At 36.7% G+C, this 19,486-nt stretch overlaps 1 protein-coding gene across 2 annotated transcripts in view; it reads left to right on the forward strand.

The window, feature by feature from the left end:
* The window catches only part of TOPBP1 (DNA topoisomerase II binding protein 1), a 69,291-nt gene that overhangs the window by 18,887 nt on the left and 30,918 nt on the right, over positions 1-19,486 (forward strand). For both annotated transcript variants that reach the window (XM_039243856.1, XM_039243857.1), the window contains 5 exons: positions 4,691-5,007; positions 5,910-6,082; positions 10,213-10,424; positions 12,106-12,392; positions 19,299-19,472. In XM_039243856.1, the coding sequence (XP_039099787.1) occupies positions 4,691-5,007; positions 5,910-6,082; positions 10,213-10,424; positions 12,106-12,392; positions 19,299-19,472 (1,163 nt within the window). The remainder of the gene's footprint in view (positions 1-4,690; positions 5,008-5,909; positions 6,083-10,212; positions 10,425-12,105; positions 12,393-19,298; positions 19,473-19,486) is intronic.

Here is a 19,486-nt window from a genome sequence, read left to right on the forward strand (position 1 = left end):
ATAGTGACCATCTCTTCATATGTCTTTTGACCATCTTTAGACATCTTTAACCGTCTTCTTCTTTAGAGAAGTGAACCGTCTTCTTCATATCTTCTGCCCATTTTTTTTTTTTAAATGTTTTATTTATTTCTAGGAGAGAGAGAGAGACAGCGCGAGCAGGGGAGGGTCAGAGAGAGAGGGAGTCACAGACTGAAACAGGCTCCAGGCTCTGAGCTGGCAGTCAACACAGAGCCCGACGCGGGGCTCGAACCCACGAACCGCGAGATCATGACCTAAGCGAAAGTCGGATGCTTAACCAACTAAGCCACCCAGGCGCCCCATCTTCTGCCCATTTTTTAATTGGATTTGCTTTTTGGGTGTTGAGTTGTAGAAGTTCTTTATATATTTTGGATACTAATCCTTTATTGGAAATGTCACTTGCAAATATCTTCCCATTTCATAGGCTGCCTTTTAGTTTTGTTGATTTTTTTCTTCTCTGCAGAAGCTCTTTATTTTGATGTAATCCCAATAGTATATTTTTGCTTTTGTTTCTCTTGCCTCGGGAGACCTATCTAGAAAGAAGTTTTTATGGCCTGTGTCAAAGAGGTTACTGTCTGTGTTGTTTTCTAGGAATTTTATAGTTTCAGGTCTCACATTTAGGTCTTTAATCCATTTTTGTGTATGATATAAGAAAGTGGTCCAATTTCATTCTTTTGTACATTGCAGTCAAGTTTTCCCAGCACCATTTGTTGAAGAGACTCTTTCCCATCGGATATTACTTTCTGCTTTGTCAAAGATTACGTAATTATGGGTTTATTTCTGAATTTTCTATTCTATTCCACTGACCTGTGTGCCTGTTTTTGTGCCAGTGCCATACTGTCTTGATGACTATACCTTTGTAATATAACTTGAAGACTTAGAATTGTGATAACTCCAGCTTTTGCTTTTCTTTTTCAGGATTCTTTTGGCTTTTTGAGGTCTTTTGTGATTCCATACAAATTTTAGAATTATTTGTTCTAGTTGTGTGAAAAATGCTATTGATTTTTTAATAGGAGTTGCATTAAATGTGTACATTGCTTTGGATAGTGACATTTTAACAATGTTCTTCCAATCCATGAGCATGGAATGTCTTTCCATTTTCTTGTGTTGTCTTCAGTTTCTTTAATCAGTGTTACATAGTTTTTAGAGTACAGGTCTTGTACCTTTTTGGTTATACTTATTCCCAGGTATCTTATTAAGTAGTACTGTTTTCTTAGTCCTCTTTCTGCTGCTTCATTATTGGTGCATAGAAATGGGACAGATTTTTGTATCCTGAAACTTTACTGAATTTGTTTATCAATTCTAGTATGTTTTGATGGATTCTTTCAGGTTTTCTATATATAGTATTATGTCATTGGCAAATGGTAAAAGTTTTGCTTCTTCTTTACCTATTTGGATGCCTTTTTTTTTTTTTTTCATCTGATTGCTGTGACTAGGACTTCCAGTACTATGGTGAATAAAAGTGATAAGAGTGGATACCCTTATCTTGTTCCTGACCTTTGGGGAAAAGTTCTGTTTTTCCCCATTAAGGATGATATTAGCTCTGTGTTTCTCATAAATGGCCTTTATTATGTTGAGGTATATTCCCTCTAGACCTACTTTGTTGAGAGGTTTTACCATCAGTGATTGTCCTACTTTGTCAAGTGCTTTTTCTTTGTCTATTGAAATGATCATATGATTTTCATCTTTCTCTTGTTGATGTGATGTGTTGATTGATTTGTTAATATCAACCATCCAGGAATAAATCCCACTTGATTGTGGTGAAAGGTTTTTTGAATGTATTGTTGAATTAGTTTGCTGATATTTTATTTTGCATGATTTTGCATTCATGTTTATCAGGGTTATTGGCCTGTGGTTCTTTTTTTTAGTGGTGTCTTTATCTAGTTTTAGTATCAGGATAATGCTGGCCTCATAGAATGAATTCCAAAGTTGTCCTTCCTTATCTATCTTTTGGTATAGTTTAAGAAGAATAGGTTTTTTCTCTTTTTTAAATGTTTAGTAGAACTCACCTGTGGAGCTGTCCGAACCTGGGCTTTTGTGTGTTGGGAGTTTTTTGATTACTGATTTAATTTCTTTCCTTATTACCAGTCCAATTTTGGGTTGGTTTGTTTGGTTTTTGTTTTTTTGTTTTTTTTTTTTTTTACCCACACTATTTCTGTTAATGGTATATTGAAAAATTGGTTTTTGTCAGCCTATTTGTTTATGTTTTAGTAGTACATTATGTCAGGAGATCCTCAGGTTCTAGGATGTTTTGGCATGCAAAGCCACAGATTGACTCAAAGCAGTTCTATGCATTATCCTTCAGCCAGGGGTACTTGGTGGAACCAGGTGATTAGTTTCTCAAATCTTCCTTTCTCTGGCAGTTATTTGTCTACTTACTTTGAAAGGGTTTAATGATAGTGAACCTCACAATCCCCAAGCCCCTTAGAAAGAATGTAATCAAGTATTTTATAGTTCTTAAAGCAAAATTATTTTTGAGAATGCCTATTCAGTATTTGGTTTATCAAGAAGTGTCTGTTGAGCTCCTAAATGAGATCTGATGGAAAAAGCGGTTCTGTCGCTTAAATAAATGGAAAGGACCACTGTAGAAAATGCTAATAACTTGAGGGTTTTACTTACAGCTTATAAGAACTTAGTTTTGCCAGGTTTTTTTTTATGTATTAGTTTAAAATTCCACATGGTTTCCATCTTCCATTTCACCAGCAGGATATAGACATCAAACAAAGTTGTTTCTTTTCCCTTCTAGATGTGATTGGAAAATAATTATAAATGCAAAAAAGGCTTTTTGTATTAAGAATAGCTATTTTAAAACAGGGAGGCAAACCCTAAGAGACTTTTAAATACAGAGAACAAACTGAGGGTTGCTGGAGGGGAAGTGGGTGGAGGAATGAGCTACATGGGTGATGGGCATTAAGGAGGGCGCTTGTTTGGATGAGCACTAGGTGTTATATCTAAGTGATGAAGCACTAAATTCTTTTCCTGAAACCAGTACTACTCTATATGTTAACTAACTTGAATTTAAATTAAAAATAAAAAAGAATAGCTATTATAAATAATACTTCCCAGGATATTTTGTATTTTCATATTGCCTTTGTGTATCATATCTCCTTTGTTTCCTTCTAAGCTTATGAATCCTCACATAATTTCTGAAATTATAAATACACTATTAACTCTTTTTCTTTATATAATGAAACTGAAGGCCAAAGAGTGTTCTGATCTAATGATCAGTAAATGCTCTAGATAAAACTGTGCTTCTTCAGAGTATCAATAAGAGTAACCTAAATGCTTGTATGAAGTAGGAAAAATTTTTTATAAAGTTTTACAAGTTTTATTTTATATGACAATGGTTTAAAAATTATGATATTAATGTCTATTGGAAATGAGGATAGAAATGAGAAGGTGGCACTATAATAATATGGACTCTAAAGTCAGCCATGGCTATCATTTCTGCCAGTTAACTGTATGACTTTAGGCAAATTACTTAACTTCCTTAAACCTGAGATTCCTCTTGAAGAAAGGGTATAGATATACTGGTATTAAATCAACCTCATAGTGTGGCAAGCACTGATTACATGCATGTAAAGGATCTCAGCACACTGCCAATACAGATGAATAAATGAAGAATCCGTCAATAGCTTCCAGGCTTGTTTAGATCCATAAAGCAGTGGCAAACTTGTAAAGGACTGGATGGTAAATACTTTAGGCTTTGTCAGTCATATTTTGTCTCTGTATTCTATTTTGTTTTGATTGTTTTTACAACCATTTAAAAATATAAAAGCCATTTTTTTAAATGTTTATTTGAGAGAGAGAGAAACGAGCATGAGCGGGGTAGGGCCAGAGAGAGACACACACACAGAATCTGAAGCAGGCTCCAGGCTCTGAGCTGTCAGCAGAGAGCCTGACGCGGGGCTCGAGCCCATGAATTGTGAGATCATGACCTGAGCCAAAGTCAGATGCTTAACCGACTGAGCCACCCAGGCGCCCCTAAAAACTATTTTTAACTCACAAGCTATGGGCCCAGTTTGGCCCCTAAGCTATAGTTTGCCAATCCCTATACATAACACCACTAGAGTTTCTAAAAAACTTACTGAGTTTTGACCTTTTAAACTTTTAGCCTTGATTTGACAATGTTTATTCCATAGTAGGGATTATATATTTTAGTTTCTGACATTTATGTTTTTACACACAGGTGTTTTTTTCCTGCCCACCTATCAGCCAACTTGATTCTAAAATGAAATAGTTGAGACCATTTGCTCGGGTTCTTAATCAGTTCTCTCAAATCCATATAGTAGTAGCTAAGTAGCTGCAATATCAATATGAAAATCTTAAGAGTTTACTTCTGGTTTTTTTTTCCTTAATGATATTTTCTCTATTCTGTTGTGAATTATTGAAACCAGTTTTGGAACTGAGATAGGCCCAGAGAATTATTGGAGCTTCAAAATTTTCAGCTATTTGGAAGTTTTTAGTATACTAGGAACATTTAGAACTGTAGCATGATTGCTGTTATCATTCCTATTGGAAGATAGAAACACTGACAATACTCTGGTTCATGTCTTTTCTTCATTGTGTACTTACCGAGCCTTAGTTTATGTAAGTGTGGTCACAATTCTTAGGCTCCATGTTACCTTAAAAAAAAATTATCTGCTAGAAAACATTTCCTTGTCTTTTCCAGTTGAAACTGCGAAGTCTGAAGTTGAGCCCTTTAATGACTCTACTCATATTTCCCTGCAAGAAGAAAACCAGTCTTCTGTCACTCATTGCCATGCTGATGCTTCTACAATTTCTGAAGAAGGTTTATTTAGCCAAAAGAGTTTCCTTATTGCAGGTTTTAGTGATGAAACTGAATCTAATATTGTAAGCATCATAAGAGAAAATGCTGGAAAAATTATCTCCCTTCAGAGCAGAAATGTTGCTGATTATGCTGTGGTTCCTCTGCTGGGATGTGAAGTAGAGGCAACTGTGGGAGAAGTCGTTACAAATATGTGGCTGGTAAGAAAACCCTGGAGTAGTTGAAATGTAGTGTTGAAGGATGTCAGATGCCGAAAGTGTTCATGTGTATTTCCTAGGCAGTGCGGTGCAATTTAGGTATATTGGCATTTATGTTTGAGCACAGTTTAGATTTTGCTTTTAGCAAAAGAAATTCTAAGACCTGAAAATGTGCAAGCTTCTTGGTCCTGATCCTGGTAGAGTAGAGCTTATTGTTTCCCCGGGGCCAGAAAAGCAACTTTCCTTCTAAGAAAGTTACTCCAGGTCACCTCATGCTGGTTCAGTCTTACTTGTTTTCTCACAACCAAAGCATGACAGGCACTTTTGTATTGTTCTGTCACTGGCTCAACACTGGTAACTTCACCATTTTTTTTAAACTTTCCAAGAATTAAGAGGAAATTTTAAAAACTAATACTTTGGGAGAACAAAAATTTAAAGCAATATTTCATAATTTTAATGTTAAACCTGACTGATCTTAACATCCTATATAATGATTTGATTTTTTTTTAGTACTATAATTTGGAATACACTGAGAATGAGAAATTGCTTGGGGTGCCTGGGTGGCCTAGTTGGTTAAGCATCCGACTTTCGTTTAGGTCATGATCTCGCGGTTCGTGGGTTCGAGCCCCGCGTCGGGCTCTGCGCTGACTGCCAGCTCAGAGCCTGGAGCCTATTTCAGAGTCTGTATCTCCCCCTCTATCTGACCCTCCGCTGCTCACGCACTCGCTCGCGTGCGCGCGCTTGCTCTCTCTCTCTCCTAGAAATAAATAAAAATTAAAAAAAATTTTTAAAAAAGTAAAATTGCTTTTCATCTAAACTAAAATTACTGCTACTGTAACTAACCCAGTATTAACCACTGGTTGCTTATTTCAGGTTGCTGTTACTGTTTCTCTTGTTTTTAAAAGGCAATTTGTTTAGACTGTCAGACTTTACTTGATCCGAAGTCAAATCCTCTCTTCACGCCAGTCTCACTAATGGCAGGAACGACTCCTTTAGAGGATTGTGTTATTTCATTCAGCCAGTGTACAGGAGTAGAAAAAGAATCATTGATATTCTTAGCAAAACGCCTTGGAGCAAGGTATGTGGTATTTTTCATGCACCTACTATCATAGTGTACCTTTTATCTTTTTTACTTAATTGGTGAGCATTCAAATTTAAATTAGGCTGAGTGTCTTTATAATATTTATGGGTAGTATGTAGTATTCCTGCATGATGGTTCAGTGTTACTAAATGGATACCTGGCCGATGACCATGGGCCTTAATGCCTGCCTACCAGGAAACAGAATATCTAAAGCTACTTCAAGGGCCATTATTGAATATTATACATCTAAGCATTATTTCCTTACATGTGCTATATGGATGATTTATTCTTTTTTAGTAATGAATTCTTAGGGAAAAAAATGAACTTAAAAGTTACTTCCAGAATCCATATGAGCTCAACCCCTAAGTGAACTTTAAGTGGTGGCTGTTTCAAAAGGAAGTAGAAAACTGCTATATATATATGCTAAATGTAAATGAACTAAACTTTTATATTAAAAGTTCTTTTAGATTAGATCTTGAAGCAACACTTAAAATGCCTTTAAATGAGACACATCTAAAACAAATTGATTGAGAACATCTCAGAAAAGATGGGCAAAGGTATGCCAAAGAAATGCAAACAGAAAGAAAGGAGGGATTGCAGTTCTAATGTTAAACAATTTGAGGTTTAATTAAAAAGATGTTCGATAAGAAAAAGAAGAGCACCAGAAGTAAAGAGCTAGTCACACTGAAGGTAAAATATGCACGCACACACACACACCAAAAAGAACACAACTGTCGTGCATAAGACAAAAACTTAGGAGATATGAGGTGGAATCAACAGAAACCCATTACTTGTAGGAGACTTTAATTCTCGCCCTTTACTTCATGACAGGTCAAATAGAAAACAGGGAAGGATCTAGATTTCAGTAGCATAGTCATCTACCCTGAAAAAGTGAATATACCTTTCTGAGTGCCTGTGGAACACTAATAAATATTGCCTATAAGGAAATGGGCCACAAAGAAAACCTCAGTAAATTTCCTTAAGTAGAAAGAGTACAGACCACAGTGTAAAAGATTAGAAATGAGTAGTAGAAATAGGAAATGAAAAGATCTTATTAACTAGACATTTTAGAACTGTTTTTCTTAACTCTTGGTTTCAAGAGGAATTCAAAACCATTTATAGGCCTAGAAATCATTGTCAACTGAAAGGTAATAAGCAATTCTAGTGCTCAGATTGTGATCTTAAAATACCATTTCCCACTAAAAGAAATTAAAACATGAAGAAAAGATTAATTTCCGATCTGGGGCAGAAAAGGTGCCAGTAAGTCTGGAATATTGTCAGACCAGATAGCAAGGACTACTAAGGAAGTTGTGTCCAAAGGACCTCCACTGGCCCAAGACAGGAAAATTTAAGTATCACTAGAAATAATAATGGCAGTGGATGCAAACACATCAAATAATGTTTAAATCAAGACTTTATAGGGGCGCCTGGGTGGCTTAGTCGGTTAAGCGTCCGACTTTCGCTTAGGTCATGATCTCGCGGTTCGTGGGTTCGAGCCCCGCGTCGGGCTCTGTGCTGACTGCCAGCTCAGAGCCTGGAGCCTGTTTCAGAGTCTGTGACTCCTTCTCTCTCTGACCCTCCCCTGTTCACACTGTCTCTCTCACTCTCCTAGAAATAAATAAAACATTAAAAAAAAAAAAAAAGACTTTATAATGACACCACAGAAAGCTAAGCTAATTGGTCACATTGAAAGATGCTAGGAAACCAACTCTCTTCGTTTTGTTTCATTTTGTTTTATTATTGAGAGTGAGAAAGAGAAAGGGTGCAAGTGAGCAGGAGGCAGAGAGAGAGAAACGGGACTTACTCAATGCAGGGCTTGTGCTCACTTCATGCAGGGCTTGAGCTCACCGGAAGCAGGACCAGCTCATTATTTTGAAAGTGTTAGATGAACAGAATGGATCAAGTATTTATCATGATATCATTTATCATGATATTTATTTATCATGATAAATTTATCATTTATCACATCTTTCCTATGTGATCTGTATCAGAGTACCATAACAACTGATAAGACAGAGTTTCCCTTTCAGAAGTATTTCAACAAATAAATGAAGGATAGGGTTATAACTCATGATATGATATATGTTACGATCTTGAAGCAACACTTAAAATAGCATTGAGCATTGAAAATCAGTAATCACATAATAAAGAGGAAAACAAACATTATATATTATATGCCTCTTGATGTAGAGCATACCGCCACCTTGAAGTGGACTCACCAAAATGATGTAACCTCAGTCTGATGAAGCCTGTAGATTCAACTGCTGATTCATAGGAAGTAGGAGAGTAACATGTTAAACTAGAGCATAGAATGCAGTCAGCAAAATCGGACTTTGAGATAATCTTACGTTATAAATAATACAGTTTCTTCAACGAATGTACGTTAAGATAGGGAAAGAGGATGAATCCTATAAGCTAAAAGACCAAAAACAAACAAACATGTAGGGGTGCCTGGGTGGCTCAGTCAGTTGAGCATAGACTTTTTGATTTCAGCTCAGGTCATGATCTCATGGTTTGTGAAGTCAAGCCACAGTGTGGAGCCTGCTTGGGATACTCCTCTCCCTCTCTCTCTCCCCCTCCCCCTCCCTCCCTCCTCTGCTTGCATGCTCTCTCTCTCAAAAATAAATAAACTTTATTTATATAAATGTAGTGTTTAAGGATGTGCTCTGTAATAAAACCTAGAAGGTAAGAAGTGATTACCATAAATATCCAAATAGTGACTACTGTTATTAAAGAGGGAGGGAAGGAGGGGTTGTAATTGAGTAAGCGACATGTTGGAAAGGTTCTGGAGTGGCTGGCAAGATTCTGTCCTCTGATGTAGGTGGTAGATACAAGGGTTTTCACCTTATAATAATTCACTAAATTGTATATTTCCTTTTTTAAGTTTTGTCTTGTATTTGAATTATACTAAACAATAAAAGCTTTAAAAAAAAAAAACAAACCTGAAGTTGCATAAGGGATGCCTGAGAGTCTCAGTCAGTTAAGCATCTGACTTCAGCTCAGGTCATGATCTTACGGTGCATGGGTTCGAGCCCCGCATCAGGCTCTGCTGACCGCTCAGAGCCTGGAGCCTGCTTCCGATTCTCTGTCTTCCTTTCTCCTCTGCCCCTCCTCTGCTTGCAGTCTGTCTCTCTCAAAACTGACTGAATACTTAAAAAAATTTAAAAAAACAGAACAAAACCCTCAAGTTGCAGAAAATCTAGAAAGTAACAATAGCAAAAGAATGAGATCAGACTCCATGGGGTAAACTAAAGTAATGCTCAGAGGAAAATTCTGTAAAGTGGCTATGTAGGAAACTAATATACAGAAACCATTGACCTTCATACAGACAACCAGTTAGAAAAGCTAGTGAAAACTAAGTTTACAATGAGAGATAAAATACCAACAGGTTTAATACGAAACTTGGAAGACCTACAGAAGCTTATAAAACTCTATTAAGAGAACAGTAGGAAAGATATATGTGTTCTTGGAAAGAAGATTATAAAGAGGTTTCTGTTTTCCCCTACATTAATATATAAATTTAACATCCCAATAAAAGTACCATTCAAATTTTTTAGGGAGGGCAATCAGCAAACATTCTTAAATTCCTAAGAAAAGGTAAGCAAGCAGGAAAGTTGTGAGATTGAGCCCCATGTTGGACTCTGTGCGGGGCATGGAACCTGCTTGGGATTCTCTCTTTTACCTCTCTCTGCCCTTCCCTGCCCCACGCCCACCCCACGTAAATAAATAAACATTTTTTAAAAGGGGGGTATCAAATGAGATTATGTGTGAAAATGCTTTGGGAAGACATAGTAGGCTAGAAAGATACAATTTGTTTTTCATATGCTTTCTATGCCCCCTGATTGTTCTTCTTTTGGTAAGAAAGGCCAAGGTGAGTAGGTGAGGCTAATTAAGGAGGTAGTTTTCCTGGTTAGTTCTTGAAAGTCTAGTTTAATTTGCTTACATTATTATAAAAAGTTTTATTGTAGCAATGCATTTTTATCTTAGAGTAAGCATTTAAAATATATCAACTCTTTGTCAACTGTTGATCTTAGAACAATAACAACAGTTGTATTAGAAACTTTCTTCTTAGTTTGCTCACTAGTTGTATATATGGTCATTTGCTTTTATTTAAATATAATTTTCAGCGTTCAAGAATTCTTTGTTCGCAAACCCAAGGAAAGGAAAGGCATGTTTGCCAGTACACATCTTATATTGAAAGAACCAGGTGGTTCTAAATATGAAGCTGCCAAGAAGTGGAATTTACCAGCCGTCACTGTAGAATGGCTATTTGAGAGTGCTAGAATGGGAAAGAGAGCAGATGAAAGCCATTTTCTGATTGAAAGGGTAACTAAAAAAGGTTAGTACTTTTGTTCTTTTGTATGTATTTTTACAATTTGATGCTTCCTGGAACATGAATGTGCCAAAGCTTGTTTTTAGGAAAGTTCATTGATGCCTACTTTTCACATTGGGTGTAGTGCACCACTGTTGAGCATTCCTTATTGGGTGGCAAAATAAACGTGTTCATAGCGCAGATGTTTAATTTGTATCTGCTCTCCACTGTAGGCACTGTCTGAAAGCTGGAAGGTACAAAACAATCTAGGAACATTCTAGAGTCTCAGCATTTGAAGCCTTAAGATGTGGGCTCAGATCCCATTTACTGTTCCTGTGGCTCACAATGACACACCGTATAATTCATGTCTTCTCTCTTCCTCTCCTCTTTGGACTTTCACATCTTTCCTCTAGCCTACTGCATGCTTACCTATTCCTCCTTATCTTTCAGTTCTCAGCTGGGCTGTCACTTTCCCTGGGAAACCTTCCTTAACCCATCAAGCACAGCCTTTGTCTGGCTAAAACTCCCTGCATCATCCCTTTTATACCTCTGATCCCAGTGTTGTAATTCTAGTTTGCTTTCTAATTTCCTGCTCATTGCAGGCTCTGAAAGGGCAAAGAATATGCGTGTCTTGTGCATTATATATTTCCCTTGGCTAGCACTGGGCTAGCATGGCATAGCCATCTAATAATTGTTTTTGTTAAATATTGAAAAAAGGTGGGTGGAAAGACACAGTAGTTTCTCTTCTAGGGTGATGGCATCTCTGTGCAAACTTCAGGGTCAAGTCAGTATCTTGGGAACAGTTCTCAGAGCCATTACTTACTTATCCAGACAGACTGGAAATTTTACAACTGCAGCAAAGTGATGTTTAGGTCATATTAAGATTCACTAAGGACTTTCCAAAAATTCCACTGTATTTATTAACTTGTAATTGGGACTTTTTTTTTTTTTTTAACTCTGCCATTGACTAAGATGACACTTATATAATTTTTGGCAAATTGTGAGCTTTATTGAGAATATTTCAGGTTACAACAAGATAAATAGAAAATTTCATTAATTATTTGTTTCAGCTGATGTGCTTTGTCTAATTCAGCATATATTTTAATATGTCATTTGTTTTTGTTTTGTTTTGTTTTGGAAAAGTGGGTACATAGGAGCACTTGGGAAGTTCGGTCTCTTAAGCATCCAGCTTCACTCAGGTCATGATCTCACAGTGCATTCAAGCCCCACGTCGGACTCCGCATTCTGTGCTTCCTCTCTCTCTTTCTGCCTCTACCCCCCTCATGCTATCTTTTTCTCTCAAAAATAAGTAAACTTTTAAAAAGATAGTTATATGTAACTTTGTGGTTTAAAGTATACTTGAGAGGGGTGCCTGGGTGGCTCAGTCAGTTAAGCATACGGCTTCAGCTCAGGTCATGACCGTGGTTTGTGAGTTCGAGCCCCACATTGGGCTGTGTGCTGACAGCTCAGAGCCTGGAGCCTGCTTCAGATTCAGATTCTCCCCCTCTCTCTGCCCCTCCCATGCTCATGCTCTGTCTCTCTCTGTGTCTCAATAATAAATAAAAATGTTTTAAAATTTTTTTAAAAAGTATACTTGAGAATTCACATCAACACCAACAAGATATAAAAGATCGCTTCAGATGTGCCTCTTCAGAGACAGAAGATGACATTAGTGGCTCACCTGTGCTTCTTTTCATTTTGTCTCTAGAACAAAGTTTGGAAACTGAAATAACAAACAGGGTGAATCTAAACCCACATACTGCAGAGCATCCTGTCACACACCTGGACACTCACAGGAAAACAGCTGTTACACCTTTAGATATGAACCGCTTTCAGAGTAAAGCTTTCCATGCCGTGATCTCCCAGCATACCAGACAATTATCTGTGTCCCCAACAGTAGAACGGCCACTTCAGAAGGAGCCCTCCTTGGATCTGGATACACCATCAAAATTTCTGTCCAAGGACAAACTCTTCAAGCCTTCCTTTGATGTGAAGGTAAGATTTGTAGAAAATGGTCCTGGAGTTAACAATTTTGTAGTGTATAAAGTTAAAGCTCCAAATTCTGCATCACGTCTAAAATTTGTAGTAGTAAGTTTTCCAAAGATATTGGAAGGTAGATTCATATTATTGAGTCCCACCATATACCCAGGGTTGAAATTACAGCTGGAGGTAAAATGGTATGAAATGAGGACTGGGTTCAAGTCCTATATCTGTCACAAACAGTGTGACTCTAGACAGATCATTTAGCTTATCCAAGCCTAGTTTTTTTTCTTTTGTTCAAAGAGGATATCACTTGCCCTGAAAACTCACAGATTTATCGTAAGGATCAAATGGTGTGATGAAAGAATTTTATAAATCTATTCTATAAACACATTGGTACTTATATTTCGATTCTAGCAGGACACTTCCTGCTTGCTCTCTGCGAATGTGTCTTTTATCACCTTATCTTGTAGTCCTTTCCCTTGAAAAGATGAATTAAATCTGCTTCTTTGCTTGATCTCCTGAGCACTTAAGTATGACTCTGTTTCTGAAAAAATTCATTCACAAATCAAGAGCTCATTTGACTCTAAATGGTTTCCTTTTATTCCCTAAAGATTATTTTATTCATTATTCCTTTAATAGCTGTTGGCCTTTCAAGTGGCTATTCAAATCATTGTTCATGATTTTTTATTTTTTATCCATGAACCTTTCTTTGCACAATTATAGTATTATATATTAGAGTTTTGCCAGGATTCATAAACAACATTCTAATAATTTTTACTGGTATGGTTTAGAGTAGGCTTTTAAAGTGTATAGGTCATTCATCTTCAGAAAATAAATATGGATTGATACTTGGACAGTTTTCACCAAGCAAAACCTTTACTCAAATCTCTTCTAAAGTAACATTTTGTACTGTGATTAACACTGCTTATTACACCTTAAGAAATAGAGGAAAACCACTGGTTTGAGATCTGATATCTGGAATCAGGCCTCTGCTTTGCTGCTTACTGCCCTTTTAAGGCTGGTCAACCTCTTTAGGCTCCATCATCCCAATCTGTAAAATCATGGAGTATATTCAGATGATCTCTCAGGTCTTATAGCTCACAGACTCTTTGAATAGTAAATGAAATAATATTAGTAGACAAGAAAATAGAACAAATATTCCCAGTCATTGAGACCATTCTTCTTTAGATACCTTGGAGAAAGATATAAAAAGCATTCATATGTTTTATTATTTAGAATCCTAGTTTACTTAGCAGTGTTTTTCTCTCTCTTTGTGTGTGTGTGTGTGGGGGGGGAGAGTGTTGATGGTTTTTGATGATAAAATAGTACTTCATCTTAAAATCCGTGGTTCTCAAATTGATGTAACATGGTATATTGAAATTTTTGCTCTGAAAACAGAAGTGTCCATGGAATAATCACAAAATTTGAACATATATTAGGCCTCACATTAAAAACTCCCCTTTTTTTAAAGAAAATTTTTTTTAATGTTTCATTTATTTCTGAGAGAGAGAGACAGCATGAGCAGGGGAGGGTCAGAGAAAGAGGGAGGCACAGAATCTGAAGCAGGCTTCAGGCTCTGAGCTAGCTCTCAGCACAGAGCCCGACGCAGGACTCAAACCCACCAACTTTGAAATTGTGACCTGAGGCGAAGTCGGACATTTAACCGAGTGAGCACCCAGGTGCCCCTCTCCTATTTAAACTTAATTTTTAGGGGCATCTGGGTGGCTTAGTCGGTTAAACGTCCGACTTTTGCTTAGGTCATGATCTCGCGGTTCATGGGTTCGAGCCCCGCGTCGGGCTCTGTGCTGACTGCCAGCTCAGAGCCTGGAGCCTATTTCAGAGTCTGTGTCTCCCTCTCTCTGACCCTCCCCTGCTCACACTGTCTATCTCTCTCTCTCTCTCTTAGAAATAAATAAAAATATTAAAAAATAAATAAATAAATAAATAAACTTAATTTTTAATTGACATACATCAGAAAAGTACAACAAGTAGGCTGCTAAATGAAAAGTCAGTTAACAGCTGGGAGGCCACTGTATATGTTCAGAAAGAGATCACTGCCAATGCCATAGAGCCTTCCTCATGCCGCTCCTCCATTATGGTTTCCTGAAAGGAAGGTTTTGGACTTTTAAATGTGTGGAATTATAATATGTATTCTTTTGAGTAATTTGTTGAACCTTCTTTTGAAAGCTGTGTCCATTTCCCTGGAACTGGTTCATTGATTTCATTGCTGTGTAATATTCCATTATACGGACATGCCCCAATTTACATATCCAGTCAAGTGTTGGTGAGCATTTAGATGGCTACTAGATTTTTGCTATTATGTAATATGGACATTATTGTGCATGTCTCTTAGAATATGTGTGCATGCATTTCTTTTTGGTATATGCCTAAAAGTGAAATTGCTTGGTCATATTTCAACTTTAGGGGAGACTGACAAACTGTCAAAATGGTTGTACCAGTTTATACTCCTAGTAATAATGTATTGAGCACCCAGTATTCCCCATCTTCACCAACAAGGAATTATAAATTGGGTTTGTTTGTTTTTTTTTAACTTTTCACTTGGAAATAATTTCTAACTTATAAAAAGTTGCAAAATGAAAATACTAGAAGGAATATTTGTATACCAATTATTCAGAAATAGAGTTTTCATTACTTTCCAGATGGAAGGCTTTGTTTTCAGTTTATTTTATTACATTGTGATCAGAGTGTTGTTTGTAATATTTCTGTTTCATAGAACTTACTGGTATTTTGTGTGTGTGTTCCCTGTTATGTCAGCATGTAATAACATTTCTTGGTTTTTGAGAAGATACATTTACTATCAGAGGTAGTCTTTGCTATACATAGTGTGTGTTTGTGTGTGTGTTTGTGTGTGTGTATGTATGTGTAATATATATATATGTATATGCTATACATATTTAGTATTATACATATATATGCTCGCTCTATATATATGTATACCCTGAAGATCAGACTTTACTGATTATGTTATTTAGATCTTTTATATTCTCTCCTGGATTTTGTTCATTTAACCCATCTCAGATTAAGCGGTATTTTCAGGTTTCTTAAAATGGTATGTTTCTTTTTTTTCTAGCATCACTGTGGTTTAGTTTTGGATAGGTGACTGCTGTGTTAATCAGTACATAGATTAATGTAGCTTGGAATGTGTCCTTTGTCTCATTTAAGGCTTCAGGTCAACTTTGGTATCAGAATTTCAATCCCTACTGTTTTATGGTTTTCATTTGCCTTACAAATCCATGCATTCGTTTATTTTAGCCTTTTTGGATTGCTGTGTTTTAAATGTAGAATTGAGCCATTTTGAAAATTATTTTCTTTCTACTGGGGGACCTAAGTCTTTTCATATTTAATATGATTTATATTTGGTATCAGTTGTCATATGCTGTAATTATTTTATGCCATGTATATGTGTATACTATGTGTTTCTTCACGTATTTAGTGTCCTCTGGGGATTTTTTTTTCCTTTTCGCATTTAGGAAAGGATTTGTTAGTTTTATTCTTATGGGGCCCTTAACCCCCTTCTTATTTTTGTCAGTTTTAAATTGTGTTCTGACCCCCCACTTATTGCTTCTGTTGGAGTCAGTGATATTATTCTGCTTCTTCATTTTCTCTCTTCCACTGTTTTTAATTTTATTTTTCTGCTTTGTCAGGAAATAAAATTTTTATATGGTTTTTCAACCCATGGCCCTTACCCTTGTTTTAATCTTAACTCTACAGTCAAATATGTAAAAGGCTCTCTGTCATCTTATGGTGGGATGAAGTTCAGGAACACTCAGGAATGTCACATATGTACACTAGTTCCTGAGTTGTGCACATTCAAAACCTTACCAAGGCTTTGATTCTTCGACAGATTATACTGTTCTTGGTTTCCATTTTTTTTGTGTGTGTCAGTGTCCTGACAATGCTGCTCTGCTGCCTTTCTGTGTATATATTGTGTTTGAAAATTCTGATATCAGTCTATGTTGTTTTTGTAAGTTTTTTCATCTTCTGTGCCTGAAGGCCATGTGGGGTTTTCTTTTATAGGCATATGTCTAGATACTGATCATTCTCCATCAGTTTTCCCTAGAACATAGCAGGTTTTTTAATGTTTGGAATTTGGATCCTTCTCCACATTTTTGGTCTGAGAGATAAGAAGAATTGAGATGGCAGTCAACTGAGTTGAATGGAACAGGTTGGGATCAGAGCCTCAGATCAAGAGTTTGTATTTTGGACACATAATGTTTGAGATGCCTGTTAGATATCCAAGTACTGTTGTGAAATAGGCAGTTACATACAAAGCCTGAAGTTTGGGTAATGATCTGGCCTACAGAAAGAAATTTGGGAGTCAAGGTTTGTAGGTAACATTTAAAGTCATATAAGATTAGATGTCAAGAGAGCAGGAGAAGAAAAAAGGTCCAGGAACACTCTGAGGGTTTCACATTTAGAGGATGAAACAGCAGGGACAACAGAGAAGGAGCCACTGGTGAGGGGAGAGAAAGCCTAGAGATTGATTGTCGTAGAGGCCACATAAGAAAGTATTTGAGGAAGGAGGGATTAACTCTTCAGATGCTGCTGAAAGTCAAGAGAGGTAAGAATAGTCAATTGGCCACTGGATTTCACATTATGGAGATCCCTGGTGATCTTAACAGAAAAAGTTTTGATGACATGGTATAAGTGGAAGCCAGGGTAGATTCATAACAGGAATGCAGGAAATTTGGAGACAATGTATATAAACATTTGAGGAATCTTACCTATAAAGGGGAAGCAAAAAAATGGAGTGATTGCTGTAGGGCATAGTAGAGTTAAAAGAAGGTTGTCTTGTTTGCAAGATCGAGAAAATAACTGATCCAGTTGATCATGCAGACAAGAGGGGAGAATTCCTAGGAAGTCCCAGAAAGCAAGCAGTGTTAATGGCACAGGTACAGAAGATAGGTAGGATGTAGTATGGGAGGTTCTGATTTCTTTTTTTGTATGAAAAATCCTTTTATTTATTTTTTTTCTTTTTTTAATTTTTTTTTAATGTTTTATTTCTGAGAGAGAGAGCGAGACAGCATGAGCAGGGGAGGGTCAGAGAGAGAGGGAGATCCAGAATATGAAACAGGCTCCAGGCTCTGAGCTAGCTGTCAGCATAGAGTCTGACGCGGGGCTCGAACCCATGAACCGTGAGATCATGACCTGAGCTGAAGTCGGACGCTCAACCAACTGAGCTACCCAGGTGCTCCTAAAAAATCCTTTTAAATGCTATACAGAAATCTTTTAAAACTTTTACCAAATAGAAAGCCTTACCATGTTCTCACAAAAAAGATAAAACATTGTAAATATTTATAAAGGCAATACAAATTCTATTAAAAATACAAGCAAAAAGAGTTAAAAATGTGAAGAATAACTGAGGGTAAGCACTAGCCCTACTAGTTATTCAAACATTGTATGAAGCTGCAGTAATTAAAGGAGTGTGTTGTCACTCCTATATGAGTATATGAGTACTCAGTACACAGGATTACAGCCACAGATAGGAGAGTGTATTTATGATCAAGTTGGCATTCAAATCAGGCAACTGGGTAACCATCTGAGAATACACTTGGGATGAAAACTTAACCCTTACCCATTACATTAGAATAAATGTATTCTAATTCAGAGGATTAGATATTTATTTAAATAAAGGAAATAAAGGCATAAAAATTATAGAAGAGACCTTGAGAGTTTGTTTTTCAGTAATCCCAGGGTTAGGAAGTCCTTTCTAACTAACATATACCCTTTTAAAAGAGTAAAGGATTCATTATGAATCTGACAGCATTAAAAAAAAAAATCTCCAACATTCAACTGAAGATTTTATAAATGTACAATAAATGTATTTCAAAATTCTCCATGGCAAAAATTTGACAAACAACGAGTAGGCAATATCTCAGTGGGTATGTATACATATAATTTATGTAAATTATATAAACTTATGCAAATATATTTAGGCAAGTGAATTTAAAAAAAGACAAACCAAGAGGAAAAATGGGTAAAAGATAGGAAGAGATAGCTGTCACAAAAAATTAAATAGAAATATTATACATACATAAAGGTGTTTAATCACATTTGGTATAATAGGTTGGGAAATTAAATTTTTTTAACCTATCAGATGGACAAAAAAAAATTCTGATCACCCACTGTGCTGTTAAGCATGTTAGGAAACATGCTTTTAGGCTCATGAGAATGTCAACACTGTAATATAAATTTTGATTAAATGTTTCCCTTTATTCTTTCTCACATGGGCAAAATGGTATGTGCACAAGGTTGTTCATTGCATCATCATACTGGCAAAAGATCATTAATCTAAGTATTCATCAGTTGAGCAGTGCTAAATACATGTCAGCCGTGTGGATGGAATACTATACAGATAGGAAAAGGGAGCAGCAGCATTGGTCCCTTCCCGTGAGGGAACTGTGGGTGGCTTGGGAACAGGAATGTATTGTGTCCTTTTGAGGATTTTTCACAGTTCTGAACTCAGTCTGACTTACTTACCTTGGAGGTCACATCTTGCTTATATCCATCCTTGCTTACCTGTTTCCTTCCGTGTTTTTTGTTTGTTCATTTTGCTTTTTGGCGTCCTTAATTTCTACTGCACCTCCTAGTCTAAGATTCGGCCGAATATGGTTAGCACAACTGAAAATATAAGTGCATTTGTCTCTTTGAACCCATTTACTGGACAATACAAAATTATTTTTCTTTGTTGTGTTCAGATGCAGATAATATTTCATTTTTTTTATTGTTTGGAGGAGGCTAAAGCTGAAATCCAGATAATTTTGAGGATTCTCCTTCTCTCTTTACCTCTCCTGTTTCCTCTTCCCTGTACTGTTTACCTCCTTTTCCCTTATCTCTTCCCTTCTCTCCTTGTCTCCTCTTCCTCTTTTCTTTCCCTCTCCCTGACCATACATCTAGGATGCACTTGCAGCCTTGGAAACTCCAGGAGGGCCCAGCCAACAGAAAAGGAAGCTGAGTACACCACTTTCAGAAGTCATTGTCAGAAACCTGAAAGTTGCTGTGGCAAATAGCTCCCGAGATGCTGTTGCTCTTTCTGCCAGTCCTCAGCTGAAGGATGCCCAATCCAAGAAGGTAGAATTACATCT

Source organism: Hyaena hyaena, unplaced genomic scaffold, assembly GCF_003009895.1.
Source record: "Hyaena hyaena isolate Hyena2069 unplaced genomic scaffold, ASM300989v1 scaffold_234, whole genome shotgun sequence".
NCBI lineage: Eukaryota > Metazoa > Chordata > Mammalia > Carnivora > Hyaenidae > Hyaena > Hyaena hyaena.